This window comes from Convolutriloba macropyga, chromosome 4 (genome assembly GCF_964194025.1).
Source record: "Convolutriloba macropyga chromosome 4, txConMacr16.3, whole genome shotgun sequence".
NCBI classification, from domain to species: domain Eukaryota; kingdom Metazoa; phylum Xenacoelomorpha; order Acoela; family Convolutidae; genus Convolutriloba; species Convolutriloba macropyga.
The window spans coordinates 71609102-71633799 of record NC_134471.1 but is presented as its reverse complement, the minus strand read 5'-3'; the positions used below and the strand labels follow the sequence as shown (position 1 = coordinate 71633799).

The 24698-nt window shown below is 33.8% G+C and overlaps 1 protein-coding gene across 1 annotated transcript in view; it reads right to left on the bottom strand.

Moving 5' to 3' along the window:
* The window catches only part of LOC142338650 (uncharacterized), a 385398-nt gene that overhangs the window by 92829 nt on the left and 267871 nt on the right, over positions 1 to 24698 (bottom strand). The window contains exons 2-3 of the mRNA XM_075388497.1: positions 18571 to 18683; positions 17008 to 17291 (exon numbers count right to left, since the gene is read on the bottom strand). Of these exons, the coding sequence (XP_075244612.1) occupies positions 17008 to 17058 (51 nt within the window). The 5' untranslated portion in view covers positions 17059 to 17291; positions 18571 to 18683. The remainder of the gene's footprint in view (positions 1 to 17007; positions 17292 to 18570; positions 18684 to 24698) is intronic.

Here is a 24698-nt window from a genome sequence, read left to right as displayed (position 1 = left end):
TATTAATATTCTTTTTATTATTTTTTTGTTATTATGGTTAATACTATTATAATAATTATTAAAACTAAGACTCTTATTATGATTATATTGTTATTATTATTATTATTTTTTACTATTGTTTTTATGACTGTTATTATTATTATTATTATTATTATTGCTATTTTTTTATTATTATTATTATTATTATTATTATTTTTAGTATAGTTATTTTTATTATTATTATTATTATTACTTACAGTAATATTATTAATATATTATTGCTATCATTAGTATTATTAATGTTCTTTTTATTATTATTTTCATTATTAATATTAATACTATTATAATTATTACTAATATAATGAATCTTATTATGATTATATTGTTTTTATTATTTTTTATTGTTATTTTTAATACTGTTATTATTTTTATGTTATGATTATTATTATTATTATTATTATTATTATTATTATTATTTTTATAATTATTATTGTTGTTATTGTTTTTCTTATAAATATTATTATTATTAATATATTTATTACTTTGATTTTATAAATTTTTTTTATTATTATCATTTTTTTCATTATTATTATTAATTTGTTTATTATTATTCTATTTTTTTATTATTGTTATTTTATTATTATTATTGTTATTATTATTATTTTTATTATTTTGTGAGAAGTGCTGTTTGTCTATACCAATTGGTTTTGGATAATGTGGTAGTTTTTTGTTGTTTGGGGTGCATTGACCAATTGGTTAAAGTGTTGACAGATATCTGATTCAGGGAAAACAAATTCAACTATCTGTAATTATATTTAGTTCTCTTGGACTATCAATTATATTTTCAAAAAATTTCTGTGCAATTACACGAGATGCTATCTTTTATTATGAATATACTTATTATTATTAGTATTTTTATTAATTTTGTTTTATTACTATTATTATTATTATTATTATTATTATTATTTTTATTATTTTTATTATTAATACTATTATTATTACTATTATTTACTATTACTGTTATTGTTTTTAATATTATCATTCTCACCATTATTTTTATTATTAATATTACTATGATTATTTTTTTATTATTGTTACTATTTTTATTCTTATTATTATTTTGAAGTTTTGTAATTGAGTATGCCAGCTGGTGGAGTATTTGTGGTGATAATGGGCGGCTGTGCGTGCTGTGTGAAACCAATTGGTTTTGTGTAATTGATGAGTTAATAAGTAATGTAATATCAGAATTGTTGTTTGAAGTATCACTATCTCTTGGATCTGAAGTATTTGTATCAAAACAAATTTGCGCAATAAATTCTTTTGAGCCACGAGTCGACTGTATCATATCGCTACTATTATCGTCTCCGCTTTATCATAGTGTTGTAAGAGGTTAAGCATACAACTACCAGGTGGCATAAAGTGAACATTTAGCTCCAGTTAGTTATTCTATGTACAAATATAATAAGTAGGTAACATAATCAAATGAAGAGTTTGTAAGCAAAACATTATGAGTTCTTGGTTACAGTTTCAGGAACTAATTTATTTCTGTTTACCACCTCCCCAGCTCGGGGGCAAACACATTTTCAAGATATTTCGTTGAAGTCCTTTAGGTCTTCGGAGTTTAACTCTGATATCTCCTCGTGATCAGGGGATAGTGGTGAAGCATGGTAGTCCTCTGACGTGGTGCTGTACGTGATTGAATTTGTCGCTTTTGGTTTGAGCGTTTTATTGGTGAGTGATTAACATCGCTGTTCGCTTGGTAGTTTATATGCGATTGGTTCCGGAATGGTGTGTGGAGTTGCTGGTATGATGGATATTTTGCTGGCCTGTTGTTTTTGGATTCGTTCTTGTTCTTTTTCTATGGCTTTTGTGACTTGGCTTTTGGACTTGTCGGGTTCTTGGTTTTTTATCGTGTCTTCGTTGATTGCTTTTATTTTTTTTGATTGTTTATCGATTTTTGGTGTTGAATTGTGGGATTCGAACGTAGTGTTTTGAATATAGCAGGATTCTGACCCTTTCATGTGTGTGATAATTGGTTGACACTTAGGTGAAATCTGTACGAAAATTGTGCAATCGTTTGTGGCCAAGATTCGTTCTGTGGGAGTTTTATCGCTTTTTGTACTTTCAGTGTGTTGTATTTCTGACATGTCCAATTGGATGCATGGTCAATTAGCGTCATATACTTCACTGCTTTGTAGCGAGGCTTGTTTTGAGCCTTAAGTAAAGACTTTGTTTAATGGAAGTCCATGGGCGTTCCCTGGAATCTTCTGTTTTAACCCAATTGGTTGACTTTTTTGGATTGGTGGCCGTTATTGCTCTGGGTTGTTATTGTCTCTTTTCGTTTTTCACTGCTACCTGCCTGGAGTCTTTCTTCCCAGTTTGAAATGATGTTTTTCGCTGCTTTGATTTGTTTGGCTTCTTTTCTTTTAAACAGATCTTTCAAAATTTTTCCGGATTTTTCCTATACTCGCCTACAATTTTGCATGCAATCATGTGGAATCGTATTGGTCTCACTTCAATTATTACTTGTTTTGTTATTGTTTTCTGCTCAGTTAACACTGCTAAATCGTTTTTTCTAATTACTGTGTTTATTCATAGTGACATGTATATTGTCCTTGTGTGAGGCGAGTATCCTCTGAATTTTCCGCCTTCTATTATGATCCATTGTGGTGCTAGGCGGTGACGTAGTTCTTTTGTTTTTCGTGCGAGTGATTTTCGTGCTGCGTTTTCGAGTTTTGAGAATTCAGTGGTGTTGTCACTTAGTGTGAAATGAATTTGCGATGGGTATGTCATACTTGTCGAGTACTTGTTGTCTGGTGATTTTGCTAGCGGGATTTTCTCGGAGTAAACACTACTTTTGAACTGTAGTTAAAATGCACTTCCAGTTGGTTGTCGAGAACTGGTTGTTGGTGATTGAGGTACTTCATTGTCTGTTTCCTCACTATATCTGATGTCGAGGTTGTCTTCTGACGCGCCATCTCTTTAACATATCTCTTCCATTGTAAGCGCATTTCCTTTCAGTAGTTTCTTCTCTAAACATTTTTTTTCGAAGTTTTTGTATATGAGTGTGTGTTTTGCAGATTAGGTTTTGTGCTTCCAATGAAGTTATTTTTGTTGTGGTTTTTGGAATGAGTCTGATGTTTTCTATGATTTTTGCTAAGTGGTTGCCTATTGTTGCGCTTGACCAGTTGGGGTCTATATCTAGAAAAGCTTGCTATCTCGTAATTGTTTGCATGAGGCTTTCCACCATACCCGTTGCTCTGCAGTCGCAAGCAGGTGCCAATAATAACTTGATGTTCTTGTTCTTGCAAGAAATTTTGAATTCTTTTACCTTAAAAGCTTGTGCTTGGTCGCATGTAATGGAGCGTGGTAATCCGTGTAGTTTACAGTAGCTATCAAGATAATCTATGGCTGCGTTAGCGTCATAGTGTTTGTATTTTTCAGCTTGATGGAATCTTGAGAGTCTATCAACCGTTACTAGAACGTAATTGTTTTATGTGCTGTTCCTGTAGGGGATGAAGCCGGCAAAATCCATTTGGTTTTCTTCAATTGGTTCAGATAGAGTTGCAGAGCTCTTAGATTATTTTTTTGGCAGAATGGATTTTGAATTTTTACCTTTATCAATACAATTTCTGCAGCTCTGTGCCTGTGCAACCATCTCGCTGTGTATTTGCGGGTACCGTGCTAATCGGGCTATCGCGAGCATTCCCGCCTGTCCTGTGTGCCTATTATGTATGGTCTGAAGGATCATTGGGCTTATCTTCGCTGGGATTATAAGTCTATTATCGAATTAAAAAAAGCAGTTGGTGAGACCGTTACGTCTCTGTCGATCTCGTAAAATAGGCGATTGACATTCTTGAGGGTTGACCAGTCTTTTTTCTTCACTAGGTCAAAAATGGGCCTAGGTTCTTTGTCGAGTTTTCCGCCAAGTATTCTTCGTTGAATACTTGCATTAACTTCTGCCGGGGAGTGGGAAGTTGGTCAATTTCCGTGAAAAAATCGTATTTTTCTTCCCTAAGGGCGCTTAGGCCTTTGCTTTTATTTGAATCGGTGTCTGTTTGTGTGCTGTTATCACAAAGAGATTTGTTTGGTGAACTTGTAATTTTCATTTGGTTTGAGTTTTGAATTGTTGTGTGGAATGCTTTTTTGAAATAAACGAGTCAACTTGCTTTTGAATTTACTAATGCAAAAAGCGTGCTCTTTTGTGTGAGTGTTTTGTTCAGTGTGTGACGTCATTTTGTTCATTTTGTGTGCTGCTGTTTTTTTGGTTGAGTTTAGCAGTTGGTTTATTTACTCGAATTGGATTTATGTTATGTTTTAGTAACAGATGTTTTATCTCTTGAATTGCGTTGACGACAAATTTTTTGTCGTTTTTGTTTTCTGGTGTGGGTGGGCCCAAAGGGTTTTTTACTTAGATAATCTGCAATTCCCTTGTATTTAACGGGGATGTTTTCAGTTGTAAAATTAATTGGGAATAATCTATCTCCCCATCTAGAAAGTCTACTTTGACATGTTTTATTTCCCCTAATAACTTTTAGTGCCGATAGGAGTGCTTGATGATCTTTTGCAGTGAGAATTTATTTCGGTACAGATAATACCTAAAGCGTTCAAGTGCCCATACTATGGCATGTTAATCTATCTTGTTAGTGCTGTACTTTTCTCCCAGTCTATTTAAGAATTGGTTTGCGCCAAAGTGGAAAAATAACCGGAACATACAGTTTATTAAATGGCTTCTTCGGGCTTACAGATCTGCCATCAACGTTCCAAAAAACAATAACCGTCACGCTAAGAAATTTCCATAAAAAATATGCTTTTATAGACGATATACTAGTAATCACAAAAGATACCATAACCGATCAGGAGATAGAGCTGGCCAAAATACTCCACCTATTGGACACAGAAAACCTAGCAATCAGATTACAGAAATGTGAATTCGCTAAAACAGAAATCACATGGTTGGGTTTCAAAATAAACACAAACTAGTATAACACCAATAAAAAAATGCCAAACAACAAGCAAATTAGAGCCCCCAAGAGCGCTCAAACAACTTAGATCATTTATTGATTGTATCCACTATCTGATTGAAGTCACAACCGAACTCGTAAAATTATCTGAGCCACTCAAACCACTATTATCAAAGAACAAAAAAAATAACAAAAGAAACTGGATTGGAAAGAAAAACATACCGTCGCATTCGAAAAAATAAATCAAAATTGGTCAAAACCTTAGAAAGTAAGCTTTTTGATATAAATATAGAAACGAGAGTAAAATGAATGCAAGCAAAAAAATGACCTGGAGAATGTCTGGAAAAGAACATGACACCATATGGAAAGCGGTTGCAATTATATTGAAAGTGCAATGCTTTTGTAACTTAGGATCTAGTGGTATTTGGCATATACGCATTTTTTAGATCTATTTCTGAAAAAAAATGTTCCAATCTCGTTGCTCCGCTCGGAGATATAATTTGCCACCGCGTCTATGAGACGATCTACACTTTGTATTTGATAATTATTTTTGAGTATTGCATTGTTAAATTTTTTACAGTCTAGGGCAAATTTGACCCTTCTGTCGTGTTTGACTGTTATGACAACAGGGCTAATAAAGTGCTCATCTGAACAATTTTCTAGTCTGATGATTTGTTTGTCATCATTTTTTTTTCGAGCTCTTCCTTTACTCGTTCTAGTAGATGTAGGGTTACTCTCCTATCTTTGTGTTGCGTGGTGTTGACCTTTCCTTTGAATGTTGATTTGACCACGTGATTATTTGAGCAACCCAGTTGTGTCCATAGATGTGGGTACTTTTGACAATCCATTTTATTATATGTTGTTTTGTTTTCGGATTAGATAAGAAACCAAAAGTCTTTTCAGTTGGTTTGTAGGCGGTTAGGCTGATTCCTAGCTTGTGTAGGACATCTCTTCCCTCAAATTTTGAGGCACGTAGATTTTGCTGGTAAATAAAAATATTTTGGCAGGTAAATAAAAATATACTCGGTAACGTGTATATCTTGGTTGCTAAAGCATTTATATTTTTGCACTCTGAGAAGGTTGTGATTTGTTTTGAAGGGAATTTTCTAGTGATGTCTCTTGCTGTAGATTCTTGCATGAAGATCTTGGTGATCCGTTATCTGCTAGCGAGTTCAGTTGTATGTTTTGGTTGTTTGTTTTGATCCACATTTTGCCTCCCAAGTCTTTGTTAACTCAGACATTATTAATTTTTTTGGATAATGATGTTCTTACTCCGTTGACGGATGACTATTCCTCCATTAATTCTTTAATAGAAAACGCTACTTCGGTGTCTAATGTTTCTTCTTCTGAATCTTCTTTTACATCGAATTCGTCTTCCTTTACATCTTGTAATCTTTTTGTCCGATGTTGAGTTTGTTGAGGGGAGCTCTTCCTAATGTCCTGTCTGAAGTTGGGGGTTTTCTCCTTTGGGAATTGACGCCTTGCACATCGAGATGAAGTGACTTATCTTCGTGCATTTTCGGCATGTAAAATTTTGCGCCGTACACATGTCTAGGTGATTTTTTATAAATGGTTGACCGCATTTGTAACATGGTTCAAATTTTCCTGTCGTTGGTTTTGCCAGTGTTGCTTGTTGTTGCATAAGGGGAGAGGGGGTGGGTCCTGGTCGATTTCTAATGTATAGCACTTGCAACCAACTGATGTTTTTTGTGTTGGCTATGACAATTTCCTGTTGGTTTGCTTGCCATACATCTCTATTGATGGCGAAGCTCAACACTTGTTGTGTGTGCAAACTTCTAAAAACCAATGCATTTGGATTAATGTACTTGTCATGTTGGATATTAAGAGGTCTCTTACTATATCCTCTTCCAGTCTGTCGAACTTGCATTGTGATCCAGTTTTTCTGAGTCTGCTCTAGAATTTCTCAAGTGATTCATTTGGTTGGTGCATTGACTTGAAAAGTTTGATTATATCAATTGTATTGTTCCGTGGAATTTTGAGGGTGACGTTGAGTTCGTTGACGTGAGTAAAGAATTTTTCTATTTGAGTGTGGGGTTTTTTCTGGTGATACGTTCTACGTGCTTCCGCTCTAAAGGATAGATACATGAGGCTTTTTGTTTTTGTATCAGCTTCGTCCAACGGCATTCTATCTACTTTTGCGCCTTTTCTCTCGATCGCTTTTTCATTTTCGAAATCAATTCCCCTTCTCTTGTTTTTTTGCTCTCTGTTACGTGTTTCGTCTTAAGTCTCTCCTTCGAATTCGTCCTCGTATGTGACTAATGTGGGAGAAAAAATCTGCCACTCGGGGTTTCAGTTTGAGGACTTTGTCTACCTCAATATTTATACATGCCATTTTTGCCATTTTTAAGTGTAGAGAACCAAGGCTTCCATTCATTGGGAGGGTTCCCGCCAGCTTCCCAAAAGGGTTTACTCCTAATGGAGTGTTTGCTGACTGCGTCATGTGAAGTAACGTTTTTGAGTATGTCGACTGGAGTAGTATTTGTGGGGATAATGTGCGGTTGTGTGTGCTGTGTGAAACCAAATGTTTTTGTGTAATTGATAAATTATTGTGTTATGTAATATCAGAAGTGGTGTTTGGAGTATTACTATCTCTTGGATCTGGCGTATCTCTATCAAATCAGTTTTGCGCAAAAATATCTATTGAGCCACGAGGCGACCGTATCATATCGCTACTATTCTCGTCTGCGCTTTATCGTAGTGCTGGGCTCAGTTAAGCATACAACTAACAGTTGGCATATGGTGAATAGTTAGCTCCATTTGGTAATGCTATGTATAAAAATAATAAATAGGTAACCAAATCAAACAAAGAGTTTATATGTAAATAGTAAAAGTTCTTGGTTACAGGTTCAGGAACTAATTTACTCCTGTATCGTTTTTATTTTTGTTATTATTATTATAATTATTATCATTATTATAAATATTATTATTATTAATATTATTAATATTATTTTCCTCATTATTTTTATTATTATTATTATTATTATTATTATTATTATTTACATTATTTTTGTTAAAAATAAAAGTTTTCATCAAAATTAATATTATTTTTATTTTTGTTATTATTATTATTATTGTTATTTATATTATGATTATTTTTAATATTAATAATTTTTTTATAAATATTTTTAATATTTTATTATTATTATTATTATTATTATTATTATTACTATTATAATTATTATTATTATTATAATTACTATTATAATGTGAAACCAAATGGTTTTGTGTAATTGATAAATTATTGTGTATTGTAATATCAGAAGTGGTGTTTGGAGTATTAACATCTCTTGGATCTGGAGTATTTCTATCAAAACAGTTTTGCGCAATAATATCTATTGAGCCACGAGGCAACCGTATCATACCGCTACTATTCTTGTCTGCGCTTTATCGTAGTGCTGGGCTCAGTTAAGCATACAACTAACAGTTGGCATAAGGAGATCAGTTAGCTCCATTTGGTAATGCTATATGCAAAAAAAAATAATTAGGTAAGGAAAAAAAACAAAGAGTTTTTATGTAAATAGTATAAGTTCCTGGTTACCGGTTCAGAAACTAATTTACTCCTGTATCAATTTTTTTTGTTATTTTCATTATTATTATTATTATCATCATTATTATTATTAATAATAATAATATTATTATTATTTTCATTATTATTATTATTATTATTATTATTTTTATTATTATTATTATTATTATTATTATTATTATTTTTATTATTATTATTATTATTATTATTATTATTATTATTATTATTATTATTATTATTATTGTTATTTACATTATTATTGTTAATAATAATAGTCTTCATCAAAATTAATATCATTATTATTTTTATTATTATTATTTTTATTTACATTATGATTTATTTTAATATTAACAATATTTTTATCAATATTTTTATTGTTTTTTTTTATTTTTATTATTATTATTATTATTATTATTATCATGGTTATTATCATTATTATTATTATTAATTTTTATATTATTATAATCAATATTATTATTACTTTTGAGAGAAATGCTTTTTGTCTCTTTCAATTGGTTTTGAATAATGCGTTATTTTTTCTGTTGTTTGGGGTGCATTGACCAATTGATTAATGTGATGTCAGATATCCCAGTCAAGGAAAAGAAAATATTCCATCGGTAATTATTATCGCCTATATTTAGTTCTCTTGGACTATCAGTTATATTTTTATAATAGTTTTGCGCAAATACTGTATTCTGGCCACAAGATTTTATTTATTAATTTTTTATTATTATTATTTTTATTATTACTATGATTATTATTGTTATGATTGTTATTTTATTATCATTATTTGTATTGTTACTATTATTAGTATTTTTATTATAATTATTGTTATTATGATTATCATTATTACTTTTTTATCATTAGTTTTACTATTATTTTTCATTAATATTATTAACAATTCTTATTAATGTTACATTTCTTTTTTTTACTATTGTTATTTTTGTTATTATTAATTATATTATTGCTATTATTATTGTGATTATTATTAATTTTTTTGTTGGTATCATCTTGAATATTATTACTATTATTGATACTATTACTATTATTTTTATTATTATTGTTTTTGTTTTATTATTATTATTATTACTAATTATTATTATTATTATTATTATTATTATTATTATTATTATTATTATTATTATTATTATTATTTTTATTATTGTTATTATTATAATTATTATTATTATTATTATTATTATTATTATTATTATAAGTTAATACTATTATTATCAATAAAATTTTCAATATTTTTATTACTGATATTTTTCGTTTTTACTTTTATCATTGTGATGGAACTGGCACAATTCTCTAGGGAATTACTTAGCATCATACAACTTATTAGCTAAAACTGCTCTTATGGTACACATTATTACGCAGTCTTACGGTACTTTTTTATGTTCAAGTATTCTAGTGAACTTATTTAGCAGTGAACTTATTCAACTCTGATGAATCATAGCTGGAGTGGACTGGTACCGTCTAGCTCTAACTTTGTTCAGCTCTAACTCTAACCGTCTAGTTCTAACTCTCATAAATCATTCTGTGAGTTTTTGTTGATAGTGTTAAGAAGTGAACCGATTCCCTTGGAACGATAGTAATTTGATGGTCAATTCCAAATAGTTTTCGATTAGAATTAAAATGACGCAGTCTATGAAATCTTCAATCGGGATACCAATTTATTGGGATAAATGAACAAAGCCAATAAATATAGTGGCAGACATGGCTCTCCACCTTCAGAAGGGCAGTCTTGGCAAAAGAGAACAAGCATTTCGACCAGTTACTCCGCCTCAAACCAACCACGCGCAGTCTCTTTTACCACAGAATCCCAATTTACGAGGAACGAAAAGAAAACTCCAATGAAGAGAAGAATCGAAAAAGAGAAAATAGAAACGAAAAACGCAAAGTCTACTGGGAAAATGAATGTAAACAGATTAAAAACAGAGGCCCAAATATTGACAGATACACCTGGGACGAAGCCGGTATGAAAGTAAAGAGCTTATTTTATCTATCACTCGGGAACAAAACAACCCGTATATTTCATCAGAGAAATCCCCACACCATCGACCATTGATCGACCCATGAACTAGTATATGAACTAAAGCTCACAATCACAAGTCCCCGCAACCTAACCCTTGACAGCTTTCAACTGATTACAGTAAAACAAAACCTAAGCGAAGGCCTAGAGACTTTCTTCAGTCGATTTAAAGAATTAGGCTCAATGGCAGCCCTGGCGAATGCGGAAGAAGACATCATAAAAGACTTCTTTATATCAGAGATGAACAAAAACGAAATACAGATGGAGCTGCTCTCCGAAATCAGCACCCCTGCAAGAGTCCCCTGCTCTGTCCCGCGAACGAGGACATGAAAATCAGAGAGAGAGAGAGAGAGAGAGAGAGAGAGAGAGAGAGCGAGAGAGAGAGAGAGAGCGAGAGATAAAGATAGAGAGAGAGAGAGAGAGCGAGAGAGAGAGAGAGAGAGAGAGAGAGAGAGAGAGAGAGATAGAGAGAGAGAGAGAGAGTATCGCACAACACAGTGCGCAACAATCCTAAGCAACATTAAGGCCCTCGACAAAGGATTCAGAAATATTATATAGAGGAAAAATCAAACGAACAAAGCGAAACAGGGTAAGAGGATCCCAAATGCGCTTTATATTTGAAACAACTGAGTGAGTATTAGCCCAGCATTAACCTTATCGCCCCCAAACAATTCAAACACATCAGAAACAGCCAATTCAAGAAAAATCAATCAAAAGAAATCTGGATAGAAACAACTACCCAAAATAAACAAACAATCACCAGGTTAGCAGACGCCGGATCCCCAAGGAGTTTTTTAACCCTGGAAAAAGCCAACTCAAAAATAAGCAACAACCCGAAAATAAAACTACAACCATATACAACCAAACACACGACAGGTGCTTCAACAACAACACTATAAAGATTGAAGGAGTCTTGATTCTAATCCTCCAATCTGGATCTTGGGCGGCCCAAAATTATCATATGCTCCTGGTTGCACTTACAACAAACAACCTGATGGGGGAGGGACATAAATCAGAGTTCAATTCAGTTCCATCTATCGAAACAGAGAAAAACAGTATAAAATGGATATTTACAAAAAATCCGCACCCATGTAAACTCCTTGGCAAATCCAAACCATATATAGCCAAACCAATATTCAGAAAAAACCACATCCCAGACGAACAAAAAGGACAAAGAAACCAACTTCACCTGCTTGAAAAAAAGTCGATCACGAACTAGACAAATTAATCCAAGATAATCAAAATATTAAACTTGAGAAATACCCTGATGATTTATTCGTTAGTCCATAAGTCATAGACGCCATGAAAGACAAATATGTCAAAATATGCACTGGAACCAAAGAAATTAAACAAAGCCATACACAGAAACAAATACCAAATGCAAAGCATAGACCATTTAGTCGATGTATCAGCGCTGTTCATATCCCAAAGAAAAGAATCCCCGGGAAAATTTGGTTTTCAAAAATATATTTAAATAAGCATTGTGGCAAAACCCTCTGGACCCATCAATAGCATAACAATGCAATTTCAGTATTTTAAGCGGTAGAGCTACAGGAACATATAGATTTCTCAACGGATTCTGCATCTTAACTGACACGCCAGAAACGTTCCAAAAACTATAGACAATACGTTAAAAGTAATCACATCAAAATGGGCGTTCCACGACGATATCTTAGTCATTATTAAAGGAAGCATTCACGAAAATGAACAAAAACTCGATAAAATCATTCAAAAACTAGTTCAAGAAGGCCTAGTTATAAGCCTACCAAAATGGGAATTCGCATCGCAGAGAACAAAATTGAATGGTTGGGTTTCCCAATAACACCCCACTCAGCCCATTGGTGGTGGAATAACCTCATTGGTCACAAAAACGTGACCTGGTCACAAAAGCGTTTACACAATACACTAGTTTTCCTCTCTTTCAAATTTACTGCTGTCAACACAATTAGAACAAGTTCAAAAACTACTGTAAGTTCACTTCAAAACCTTAGTTCTCATTCCATTCTTCATAATTCACCAACTACGTCCTTATCCTGAAACTGTTATAAATTCAATCTTTTACAACACATTAACCTCAAATTCAAATCCCCGGGGGAAAGAGTTTACAAATCAACGTGACAACCAGAAATCGTCCTGATTACAATAATTACAACCAGAAAATAACATAACGGAGTAGAGCCCCAAATAAAGGAATAAGCAAAATGCAGTCATTCAAACAAACAAACAACAACAATTGCAACACAAACTGAAGACTTATCCAACAGGGGTCAAGGCAGACTCCCATTAAGAACGGACCGATTCAATCAAATCTGTCCCCTCAGTAACGCACAGGACATTCCTCAATATAGAAAATATTTATTTCAAGTTACTGGTGAAGAATTCCTGGTAGAGGCCACAGCCAAAGATAAACATACGGTCCCGGTAACTAAGCTTATAAAAGACCGAGAATGGGAAACCCCTAAGCGAGTCAATCCTTATTTTTACTACTTGAAAAAATATCTGTCAGGAACACCATCAGGCTGCGTACTATGCAACAATCATTTCATGGTACCGAATTAACTCAAATAACTAGTGATAGATTCCTTTCACCAAACACAACCCGGCCAAAGAGGCAGGCTCCAACTCGTTGATTTAATCTGGTTGCCCAGAAATCACCGAGAAGTAAAAGTGAAAGACCAATCTTGCGGCGACTCTATCAAAAAGGTAAAAACCTAAAACCAATTTTACCTAAACAATCGCTAGGGATGTTACCAAAATTAAACGAACCAAACGAAGAAGTCAAAATGCGTTTCGCAGGGTGGATTCCGTTCATGGAAAACAAACAAAACTACTGATTACTTAAATCGGTGGAATATTTAAAATTTAACATTGAACATTTTAAGTTTAAAAGATTGTGACACTCAAACAGCATTAAATTACTTAAATGAATAGTGCCAATTTCATTGCATACATAGATCTAAACACTGTGTTGAAGCACAAGTTTTTAATGCACGCGAATTCGAAATTTTCTTGAAAAATAATAAACATAAAATTAATTTCTGCATTATCCGGTGACCACAGAACCACTGGCATGCTAGAACGTCTAGTGCAAACAACAAAGCGTAGAATAGCTCCAATGGAACACGATCCTCGCCGATTCTCTTCCGATATGGCAACAATCGTAGCAAAATAATCGAATCAATTAGATTATTTCACAACACAACGACTAAAATCAAAGCATTCGATGCACACTTCGGTACACCCCCAATTCATACGGTAAAATGAAGAAATATGCTTCCATTCAAGCACCTCTCTCTCTCTCTCACCCACCGCTCCCCAGGGAAATTATTTGGGACTGGGATAACGACTCGGAGCCAGAACTCAACATCCAGTAAAAGTCTCAGTCACAACCAGCAACAAGAATACCAACGGACTCGGATAATCCAAAGAACGCTCCGCTGCCTAGCCACACGCGTGTTCCTGGTAAGATCATATTCGGTGGCTTAGAAGTAACATTCGGAGATAAAACGTCTACAGTGATATTCAATAAGAAAAAAGTGGCATGTGAAACGCTAGCACGAAATGTCCTAGAACCCCGTGAACGTTAAAACCCCAGTGGAAAATAATTCCGGACTGAACAATAACGAACTAATTCCCCCATACAATAACGCTAGATACGGATAATAGAAAAAATACAGTCATAGGAAAAAATGACTTAGCTATAGTAACCGAAATCAAACCTCGTCTAATTCACATGGTGGCTTGTAAAACGGTCGGTGAACACAAATGAAATCAGGAAAAATTAAAAAAGTTCAATTCAGATGAAACAGGCAATCAAGCAAAAGATCAAGAAGAAAGAGCCAAACAAGCAAGGTTCCAACCGCTCAGCAAGCCACGTCCTCCACCATTCTAAACCCGGTCAACCGAGAACCCATGGGACACGAGGAAGTTGTCGCAATGGCCAGGCGAAACCAAAAAGCTCAAAAGAGGCCGCGAGCAAGCAAACAAGAAAAACAAACAAAAAAACAAGCTACTAAAGCAAAACAAACAGCTGAAGCAAAAACGAAAAATTCCCCAGGGAATGATAAAAGACCGTTGTGGCTTAAAAACGCAAGAGCACGATTGACCAAACCTAGCAAAGCAGAGGAATTTGCAAGAAAGTCGAAAGAAGCGGCCCTAACTCATTCACGGGAACTTAGGGATCAAGCAACTCGAACAAGGAGACTCCTATACTCCAGCTCGTTGGTCAACAAAAGTTTCACGTCGTAGGACAAAAATAAATTGAAATTTTTGCCAACGGTAAAAATTATAAGCATTCAATTTGATTCCCAAGGAAGCTCTCCAATCGAGGTGGTCACTTCGTCAAACCCCAATGATTTTATGACCGACACAGAACAGGATAATTATGCATATGAAAGCCCATCATGCTCCTACCAAACTCCTGGCTCATCAATGTCCCCAACTCCCAAGGGAATCATGAAGTTAACCCCCAAAATGGACAGATTGGTGAACAACTTTTGGCAACAAAAGCCAGGTCATGGAGTAGTAGAAGCCACGTTTACATTGAACGACACTTCTACTGCTGACGAGTCCCAAGTTCAACCCGCAGCTAAGATTTAATAGGTAAATAGGGTTAAGTAGTTCCTTTTATTTGATGAAGTGCTCTCTCCCGTAATGCCAGCTGAAACCCAAAAGTGCTAAAATATTGACGACAATTACAGTCGTATGAAAAATGTCGTCACTCTCTTGATACGAAGTTTTTGTATTCGCCACATTTTCTACCATCGCCTACTGTTACCTCTACAAAATGTTTTGAAGATTATAAAAAAACTAATTTTTTGAAGCCTCGTCCCGAGGAAATAAAGGTCCATTCACGTCACAAAAAATTTCAACCTTTTTTGCTCGGCTAACTATAGTGATTATAAGTTTCCAGGTAGTTTTTAGCATGTGACAAAACCACATATCGTGCATTATTCGTGATATTTTCTGGCGACAGATCTTGAAAGTACTTAATTATATATGCTACTCGAGTGCGAAAAGAATGCACGCAAAAGTTTGGTCAGCCTCTGCATTTTGAATCGACTCTTGACGGATCATTTGCTAATGGCATTAACACAATAAAAATGCAACAAAGAAGCTGTAATTTCTATAGCTGTACTTTTTATAGGATTCAACTGTCAAAAGTTGATATTCTAGCTAATTAATAATATATGATTTCTGCAACTTCAGTGATATCGTTGTAGAAAGTAAACGTATCGCCTCAAATGTTTGGCCGCATCGGCAAATGTAAATCGGCTAAACAACCTGTAACCTCTAAATCGGCTAAACAACCTGTAACCTCTAAATCGGCTAAACAACCTGTAACCTCTAAATCGGCTAAACAACCTGTAACCTCTAAATCGGCTAAACAACCTGTAACCTCTAAATCGGCTAAACAACCTGTAACCTCTAAATCGGCTAAACAACCTGTAACCTCTAAATCGGCTAAACAACCTGTAACCTCTAAATCGGCTAAACAACCTGTAACCTCTAAATCGGCTAAACAACCTGTAACCTCTAAATCGGCTAAACAACCTGTAACCTCTAAATCGGCTAAACAACCTGTAACCTCTAAATCGGCTAAACAACCTGTAACCTCTAAATCGGCTAAACAACCTGTAACCTCTAAATCGGCTAAACAACCTGTAACCTCTAAATCGGCTAAACAACCTGTAACCTCTAAATCGGCTAAACAACCTGTAACCTCTAAATCGGCTAAACAACCTGTAACCTCTAAATCGGCTAAACAACCTGTAACCTCTAAATCGGCTAAACAACCTGTAACCTCTAAATCGGCTAAACAACCTGTAACCTCTAAATCGGCTAAACAACCTGTAACCTCTAAATCGGCTAAACAACCTGTAACCTCTAAATCGGCTAAACAACCTGTAACCTCTAAATCGGCTAAACAACCTGTAACCTCTAAATCGGCTAAACAACCTGTAACCTCTAAATCGGCTAAACAACCTGTAACCTCTAAATCGGCTAAACAACCTGTAACCTCTAAATCGGCTAAACAACCTGTAACCTCTAAATCGGCTAAACAACCTGTAACCTCTAAATCGGCTAAACAACCTGTAACCTCTAAATCGGCTAAACAACCTGTAACCTCTAAATCGGCTAAACAACCTGTAACCTCTAAATCGGCTAAACAACCTGTAACCTCTAAATCGGCTAAACAACCTGTAACCTCTAAATCGGCTAAACAACCTGTAACCTCTAAATCGGCTAAACAACCTGTAACCTCTAAATCGGCTAAACAACCTGTAACCTCTAAATCGGCTAAACAACCTGTAACCTCTAAATCGGGTAAATAAGCTATAACTTTTAAATCGGGTCAACTACCTTTATTGTTCAAGTATTGCTAAAAGTTGAGCTTAAGAGCTTCCGGAACCAAAAAAACTTTGATCGTGATTTTTTCGGTCAAAAGTGAAGAATAATGGAAGAAGAACACGGACAATTACCCTGAGTTTGGTATCTTTTCCTATATTTCTGCCTTCAATGTGTCTGCCCATGCCAACAGAGCGCAGGGTTGTGTTCTCATTCACACCTTCATGAGGCACGCAGAATCGAATAGGGTTTATATATTCCGATGTCTTAAAGTTATCGTGGAGGTAGATTTCTGCAAGTTGGTTAGTGTCTGTAGCCTCATTTTCAACTTTGTATTCGTGGCTGAAGTGAACGCATACAAATAGTCCGCCTATCTGTGATCTGTCTTTTTCATCGCCGAGGTCCCATGTGAAATCTCCTGAAAAAATTTAGTATTTTCATTTCGAACAGTGATGTTTTCATTGAAAACTGTTGTTCCAGCGTTTAAGCTTCTTTGTATGACAAAGGCTATGCGGTCGCATCTCCAGCCTAGCCCAAATTGTTCATAGTTTCACCTGTATAAGGTGACAGAAGGCGTCAAAACTTTTACGCTACAAGATCATATCAGTTCCTTAGATATAAAATTTCAGCGATCTATGAGTTTTAATAGGTATCGATTATTGGGTGACATAAAAAGAATTTCAAATCGATATATGATTCTTAGAACATTTACTTATTGATTTTATGTTGGGATAAAATAATTAATGGTATGCAAAAAGATCATTAAAAGTATGCAAAGGAATCTACTGGCAAAATGCCAACAAACACACTTGAGTCGCAGTTCGCACTTCTTTTGATTGCTTTTTTGAGCGGAATATTATATACTGAGCTCTAATTTTGACTTAAGTATTCTATATAATTTTTGTAAAATTCCTCGACCTTGTTTTTTTTAAATCATTTTCTCCCAGGACTTACGTGTCGTAGTATTTTAGAGCTTGTGAAGTAAATATCAAAAACAGGCTTTTCTGAACCATTTTATGATCAGTTTAAAATCAAAGTTCCAGACTACATAGAGCGCGAGCCGACTGCCTTATGTCTGATCAGTACTTATGACCATCAGCCCTGTAGATGGCCAGATTCGGCCCCAGACTATCCCTCGGCTGACCAGAACAGAGGTTAAGTCGGTACAAATTGGCTGCGCTTTTTTTTCGGTTTTTGCCCAAAATTTGAATATTGACTAAATTTAGATTAGTCAAATGGAGACATCAGCAATGGTAAAATAGCGAAAAAGACACATTGCAGGACAAGAAAAGACTTGAAAGATATTGAATAAAAACGGATTGGGGAAAAACTTGTAAAGAAACTGAAAAATCAAGGTCGACCTGCGGCAAGTGGACAAAAACCACAACCGAGAAAAGCTAAGTTTTGTTCAAACACCGTTTCCTCGTGGAACTATCGAAAACTTGTGGAACTACAAAAAAAAGTTGTTTAAAATTTTGCAGTGAAAGACCCAAGGCTAACGAAAACTTGTGGAACTACAAAAAAAAGTTGTTTAAAATTTTGCAGTGAAAGACCCAAGGCTAACGAAAACTTGTGGAACTACAAAAAAAAGTTGTTTAAAATTTTGCAGTGAAAGACCCAAGGCTAACGTAAGATAGTAAGTGCTAACTGTACATGCAGCAGAAATTTTGGGTAAAATTTTGATGAAGAGACCTTACCAGCACGGACAGCCAGTTTTTTGAATTCTTTAGGCTTTTGAGTCGTTGCATCCCAAATACAAAATGCGTGTGTCAAAATTGTTCTTGCAGTCGTTAAAACTCCTCCACATATACTGAAACAATTCACACAGTTTTGCAATCAGTAAAGAAACTGCTAAAATTTTTCATTACCTACAAAACGAAATTCGGTTTTGGTGCCCAAAATTTTGAGCGAAAATCGGTTTCAGTTTTGTGAGATACTTTTGTGTGTATTTTCATGCAAACTTCGGCAGACGCTCAGTTGTGAATTGTAATAGTAACTAATTAATTTTATCGAGCTAACACATCGTAAGAAAGTGAAAACAGGTTACCAAAACACTTTCATAAAGTAAAGTGATGTTGCGAGCAAGTATCGGTTTTCTGATTTGCTACATGGCTTTTGAAACTAGCAAAAACTTTTTTGTCAATATTTTATATCGAGCGTTCAAATACAAAAGTTTGATTAAATAGCTTTCGGTCCTTGGCTGAGACCTAGAAATGAATTCACAGGTTAGGTCCAGATAATGAAAAATTGGTAGTGGGAATTCGGAACCGCTTGGGCCGTAATACAACGCGGAAAAAAACAGGAAGCCCGAGGACTTTTGCCAAAATTATGTAATATAAACTGTAGTTAGCGTTGACAAATCGGAAAATTTAGCGCAATTTTCTCACATAATTTTGTGTTGATTGCGTTGGAAATAGAGACGTGGATTCAACGCATTTAACGCAAATTTTTGTGACATTTTAGCGAAGAATTTTCCGACTTGTCAACTCTAGTTACCGCTGATTTTACAAAATTTTGCGTTTCTGAGCATAGATCTTACATAATTATGCGTTGACATTAGCGTAGCTCATACATAATTTTGCGTGAAATTTACCATTGACCTTACAAAAATTCTGAGTGTGCGACTGGAAACTCTGACTCCCTCATATTTGTCGCCTCTTCTACCACTTGCCTCAGTACTTAGTTTTCTTTAGAACTGCCCTCTCTATAAATTGGAGTGTAACATCACGTTGCAGATAATTTTGACCTTTCTGAGCGTAGATATTTCATGTTTTTGCTGTTTCTAAACGCAGATTTTAATTAATTTTGCGTTTCTAATCGTAGTTTTCATAAATGGTCTTTACTTATTAGTTGCATGAGACAAATTTTAGGTTCCATCGAGAATTGCTGAGCTTCATTATTTTAAAACTGGAGTCTAAAACGAGTATTCAAGGCTTCTAAGCTCACATTTTGATCATTAGGATCAAAACTTCAAAACGCAAAATTTCGTAAGATCTGCGCTAAAATTGTGGCTAAATTACGTAAGATCTGCGCTAAATTCAACGCAAGATTATGCATGATCTACGCTAACTTAATCGCAAAATTATGTATAATATTTATTAAAAACGCAAAATTATGTTGGATTGGTGTTGATTGCGTGGAATTTATGTAAGTTCTAAGCTAAATTTAACAAAAAATTCGCAAAATCTACGCTAATTTCAACGCATAAATAGATAAGATCATCACATAACTCAATGCAAAATTATGTGTGATCCACACTTAATTCAATGCAAAATTATGTAAGATTAACACTAAGTTGAACACAAAATTATGTAAGATCTATGCTTAAAAACTCAAATTTATGCAAGAGTTGCGGTGAATGCGTTCAAAATTGGTCCGGGAGCTTCTGTATTGCTTGAAAAATAACAAAACGGAGCTGAAAACTGAAATGGGACTCCAGAGAAAGCTTTCACTGCAAGGCCTTATTGCAAAATCTAGGTACCTGTCAGTCTCGTCGCAGTTGCAAAAAGCAAATGCTAAGGATACATTAACAGCAGGCACTTAGATTCAGTGACTTAACACAGCAAACGGGTAAAGTACTTTTGTGCAATTCTGCATACCTTAGTCAAGGAATTAGCGGAAAAACTGCAGGAAATGAGCAAAAAATGATCGAACAATTTAGCAAAATGCGCTCAAACCCCCTATGTGTTTTTTTACCGGAATGAGTGGAACTTGAGCAGAAAGAAAATGCGAGAAAAGAGTAGAATTCGAATAAAATTGCAAGAAATGATGGGAATTTAAGCGGAATTGATAATGTAAGAAACGAGCAGATTTCAAGTGGAATAAGAAAACCATAATTGCTAGCCCTTGAGAATCCAGAAAGCGTAAAAGAACCTAAAAACGTATCATAAAGAGCCTAAAACTCATAAATTTTGGGATCTTTTCTGTTTTGCCCCTTAGTTTTTTTTTACCTCCACGAGCTATAAATTATATGTTGTTATATAGCAAGTTTTTATGTAAAAAAATAGCACGTGCGCCTGGGGGCGTAAAAATGTAAGCCCACTAACCTGGGGGGGGGGGGGCTGAAAGCAGAATAGATCCAAATTTTGAATGTACTTTGTTATATTTTAACCGTAGGGTCTGTGGGTTTAAATAATTCTACCCATTGCTTACATTTTCCTTCACCTCAAATTCCACTCATTTCGTGCATTTTTGTTCCTCTCAAAATCCGCTTATTCCTTTTCATTTTTGTGCGGTCAAATTCCGTTCAATTCTTGCATCTGTTTTCATAAACTACGCTGATTCTGGTCAAATTCCTTTCAGTCCTGTCATCTTTAGCAATTTAAGCGGATTTTCTGCGGAATCCTCATTTAGTGTAGCTTCAGGTCAAGAGACACAGTAATTAATAATTTTCAAATTAACGTTTATACTTTAGAATACAACGCATGATACTCTCAAGAAAAACTGTTGTATCATAAACAAGGCAAAATCAGTCGCGAGCTTGTGTAAAAACCACAGCATGTAAAACAAATCAAAGCTTTTTTATAAAAAAGAAACAATGGCAGAGGTACATAAGGAGAGGAAAAGTTTCGAAAAAATTGAAGAAAGAAGGCTAAATAATCGAAGCTGTGAATTTGAACAAACTCTTATTACAACTAAAAGATGAAAATGCCTTCATCTGAAAACAAAATAACAAAATAAATAATTTGATTGAAAAACTAAACAAAAAACATCAAAACAAATCAATCACAAAAAAATTGACAGCATCAACAACAACGCAAGATTTTTCAAAGTTTATACCAGATCGGCAATGACAATTATTTCCTTTATTATAGCTCATACAAACATTTTTTTGCGAGGGATCTAAACCCTAATAAAGCTATCCACTGTTAACCTTCAGCAAAAGCTCAGAAACTACCAATTGATGTAAACCAAAACAAAAAAATTCACAGCCCTGAGCTTCTCGTTATACATGTTGGAAATAATATATTAATTCAAGAAATAGCGGTTTTGAAACAGCTGATATTTCGATGGAACCTATATCAGAAATTATAAAAACTATCAAAACTCAAAGTTGCAAAATTCCACCAGTTGAAAATAGTCTTTTTGATCGCAATAAAAATTGCGTTCCAAAAAATGTATGCATGGATAACGAATGTTTGAATGCATGTATGTATGTAAGTATGTATGTATGTATGTATGTATGTATGTATGTATGTATGTATGTATGTATGTATGTATGTATGTATGTATGTATGTATGTATGTATGTATGTATGTATGTATGTATGTATGTATGTATGTATGTATGTATGTATGTATGTATGTATGTATGTATGTATGTATGTATGTATGTATGTATGTATGTATGTATGTATGTATGTATGTATGTATGTATGTATGTATGTATGTATGTATGTATGTATGTATGTATGTATGTATGTATGTATGTATGTATGTATGTATGTATGTATGTATGTATGTATGTATGTATGTATGTATGTATGTATGTATGTATGTATGTATGTATGTATGTATGTATGTATGTATGTATGTATGTATGTATGTATGTATGTATGTATGAATGTATGTATGTATGTATGTATGTATGTATGTATGTAAGTATGTATGTATGTATGTATGTATGTATGTATGTATGTATGTATGTATGTATGTATGTATGTATGTATGTATGTATGTATGTATGTATGTATGTATGTATGTATGTAAGTATGTATGTATGTATGTATGTATGTATGTATGTATGTATGTATGTATGTATGTATGTATGTATGTATGTATGTATGTATGTATGTATGTATGTATGTATGTATGTATGTATGTATGTATGTATGTATGTATGTATGTATGTATGTATGTATGTATGTATGTATGTATGTATGTATGTATGTATGTATGTATGTATGTATGTATGTATGTATGTATGTATGTATGTATGTATGTATGTATGTATGTATGTATGTATGTATGTATGTATGTATGTATGTATGTATGTATGTATGTATGTATGTATGTATGTATGTATGTATGTATGTATGTATGTATGTATGTATGTATGTATGTATGTATGTATGTATGTATGTATGTATGTATGTATGTATGTATGTATGTATGTATGTATGTATGTATGTATGTATGTATGTATGTATGTATGTATGTATGTATGTATGTATGTATGTATGTATGTATGTATGTATGTATGTATGTATGTATGTATGTATGTATGTATGTATGTATGTATGTATGTATGTATGTATGTATGTATGTATGTATGTATGTATGTATGTATGTATGTATGTATGTATGTATGTATGTATGTATGTATGTATGTATGTATGTATGTATGTATGTATGTATGTATGTATGTATGTATGTATGTATGTATGTATGTATGTATGTATGTATGTATGTATGTGTGTATGTATGTATGTATGTATGTATGTATGTATGTATGTATGTATGTATGTATGTATGTATGTATGTATGTATGTACGTATGTATGTATGTGTGTATGTATGTATGTATGTATGTATGTATGTATGTATGTATGTATGTATGTATGTATGTATGTATGTATGTATGTATGTACGTATGTATGTATGTATGTATGTATGTATGTATGTATGTATGTATGTATGTATGTATGTATGTATGTATGTATGTATGTATGTATGTATGTATGTATGTATGTATGTATGTATGTATGTATGTATGTATGTATGTATGTATGTATGTATGTATGTATGTATGTATGTATGTATGTATGTATGTATGTATGTATGTATGTATGCATGTTTGTATATATGTATATAGGTGGTTTAGTTTTTATCGAAGTGTTTGTTTATGTATGTATGAATGTATGTAAGTAGGTTTTTTTCAAAAATTGTCGGAATGATGTTTTAACTCAAGTTCCTGGACCCGGCTTTCACATATTTTTAGAAACGTTTTTTGAGTCGTATCTTGAAACTGCTGGACGTGGTCACTGATAGTTGGTCAAACAATCTGTATCAAAAAAAAATTTAAATCAGGTTGCTTGACTTGGCTCTTATACGACTTGTAATGTTCCATGAAGCAAGTTAATGGACTTGTTTAAATAAAAAAAATTTCAGCTCCTATATACCATAAATGCACTTAAGTTAAGTCGCTGGACCTGGCTAATTCACATATTTCTGGAAACATTTCGTGTATCAAGTTTCTGAACCTGTGAATATCAAAGAAAGTTTTGAGGTGAGGCTGCTGGAACTGCGTTTTTGGTGGTTTCATATTTCCATGTTTTTAATCTAGTCGGTTGTCTTCGTTATTGAATGTATTTTTTCTCTCAATTAGGCTGCAACAGAATGAAATTGCAAGTTAGATTGCTGAACCTGGCTCTTTCACACTTTTTTGAAACGTTTCTTGAAACAAGTTGCTGGACTTAGTTTCGGAGAATAAAAATCGACCAAACGATCTGAATCAAAGAAAACCTTGAAGTCAGGTGGTGTACCTGGCTCATTTGGAGATTCATAGTTTTTTTATCTACTCAATTTGCTAGACCTGGTCACAGAGTATAAATTTTTGAACCGTTACTTGAAGCAAGTTGCTGAACTTGATTGTTGAGTATAAAAAATGATCAAACAATCTGAATCAAAGAAAAGTTTGAATTCAGATTATGGAACTGGCTTATTTGAAGATTACATAGTTTTTTTAAGTACCCAATTTGCTGGACATGGTGACTGAGTATAAATGCTTCAAAAGTTACTTGAAGCAAACAACCTGTATTAGAGAAAATTTCGAAATCAACTTGAGGGCCTGGCTTATTTGAAGATTTAATTGTTCCTTGTTTCTAA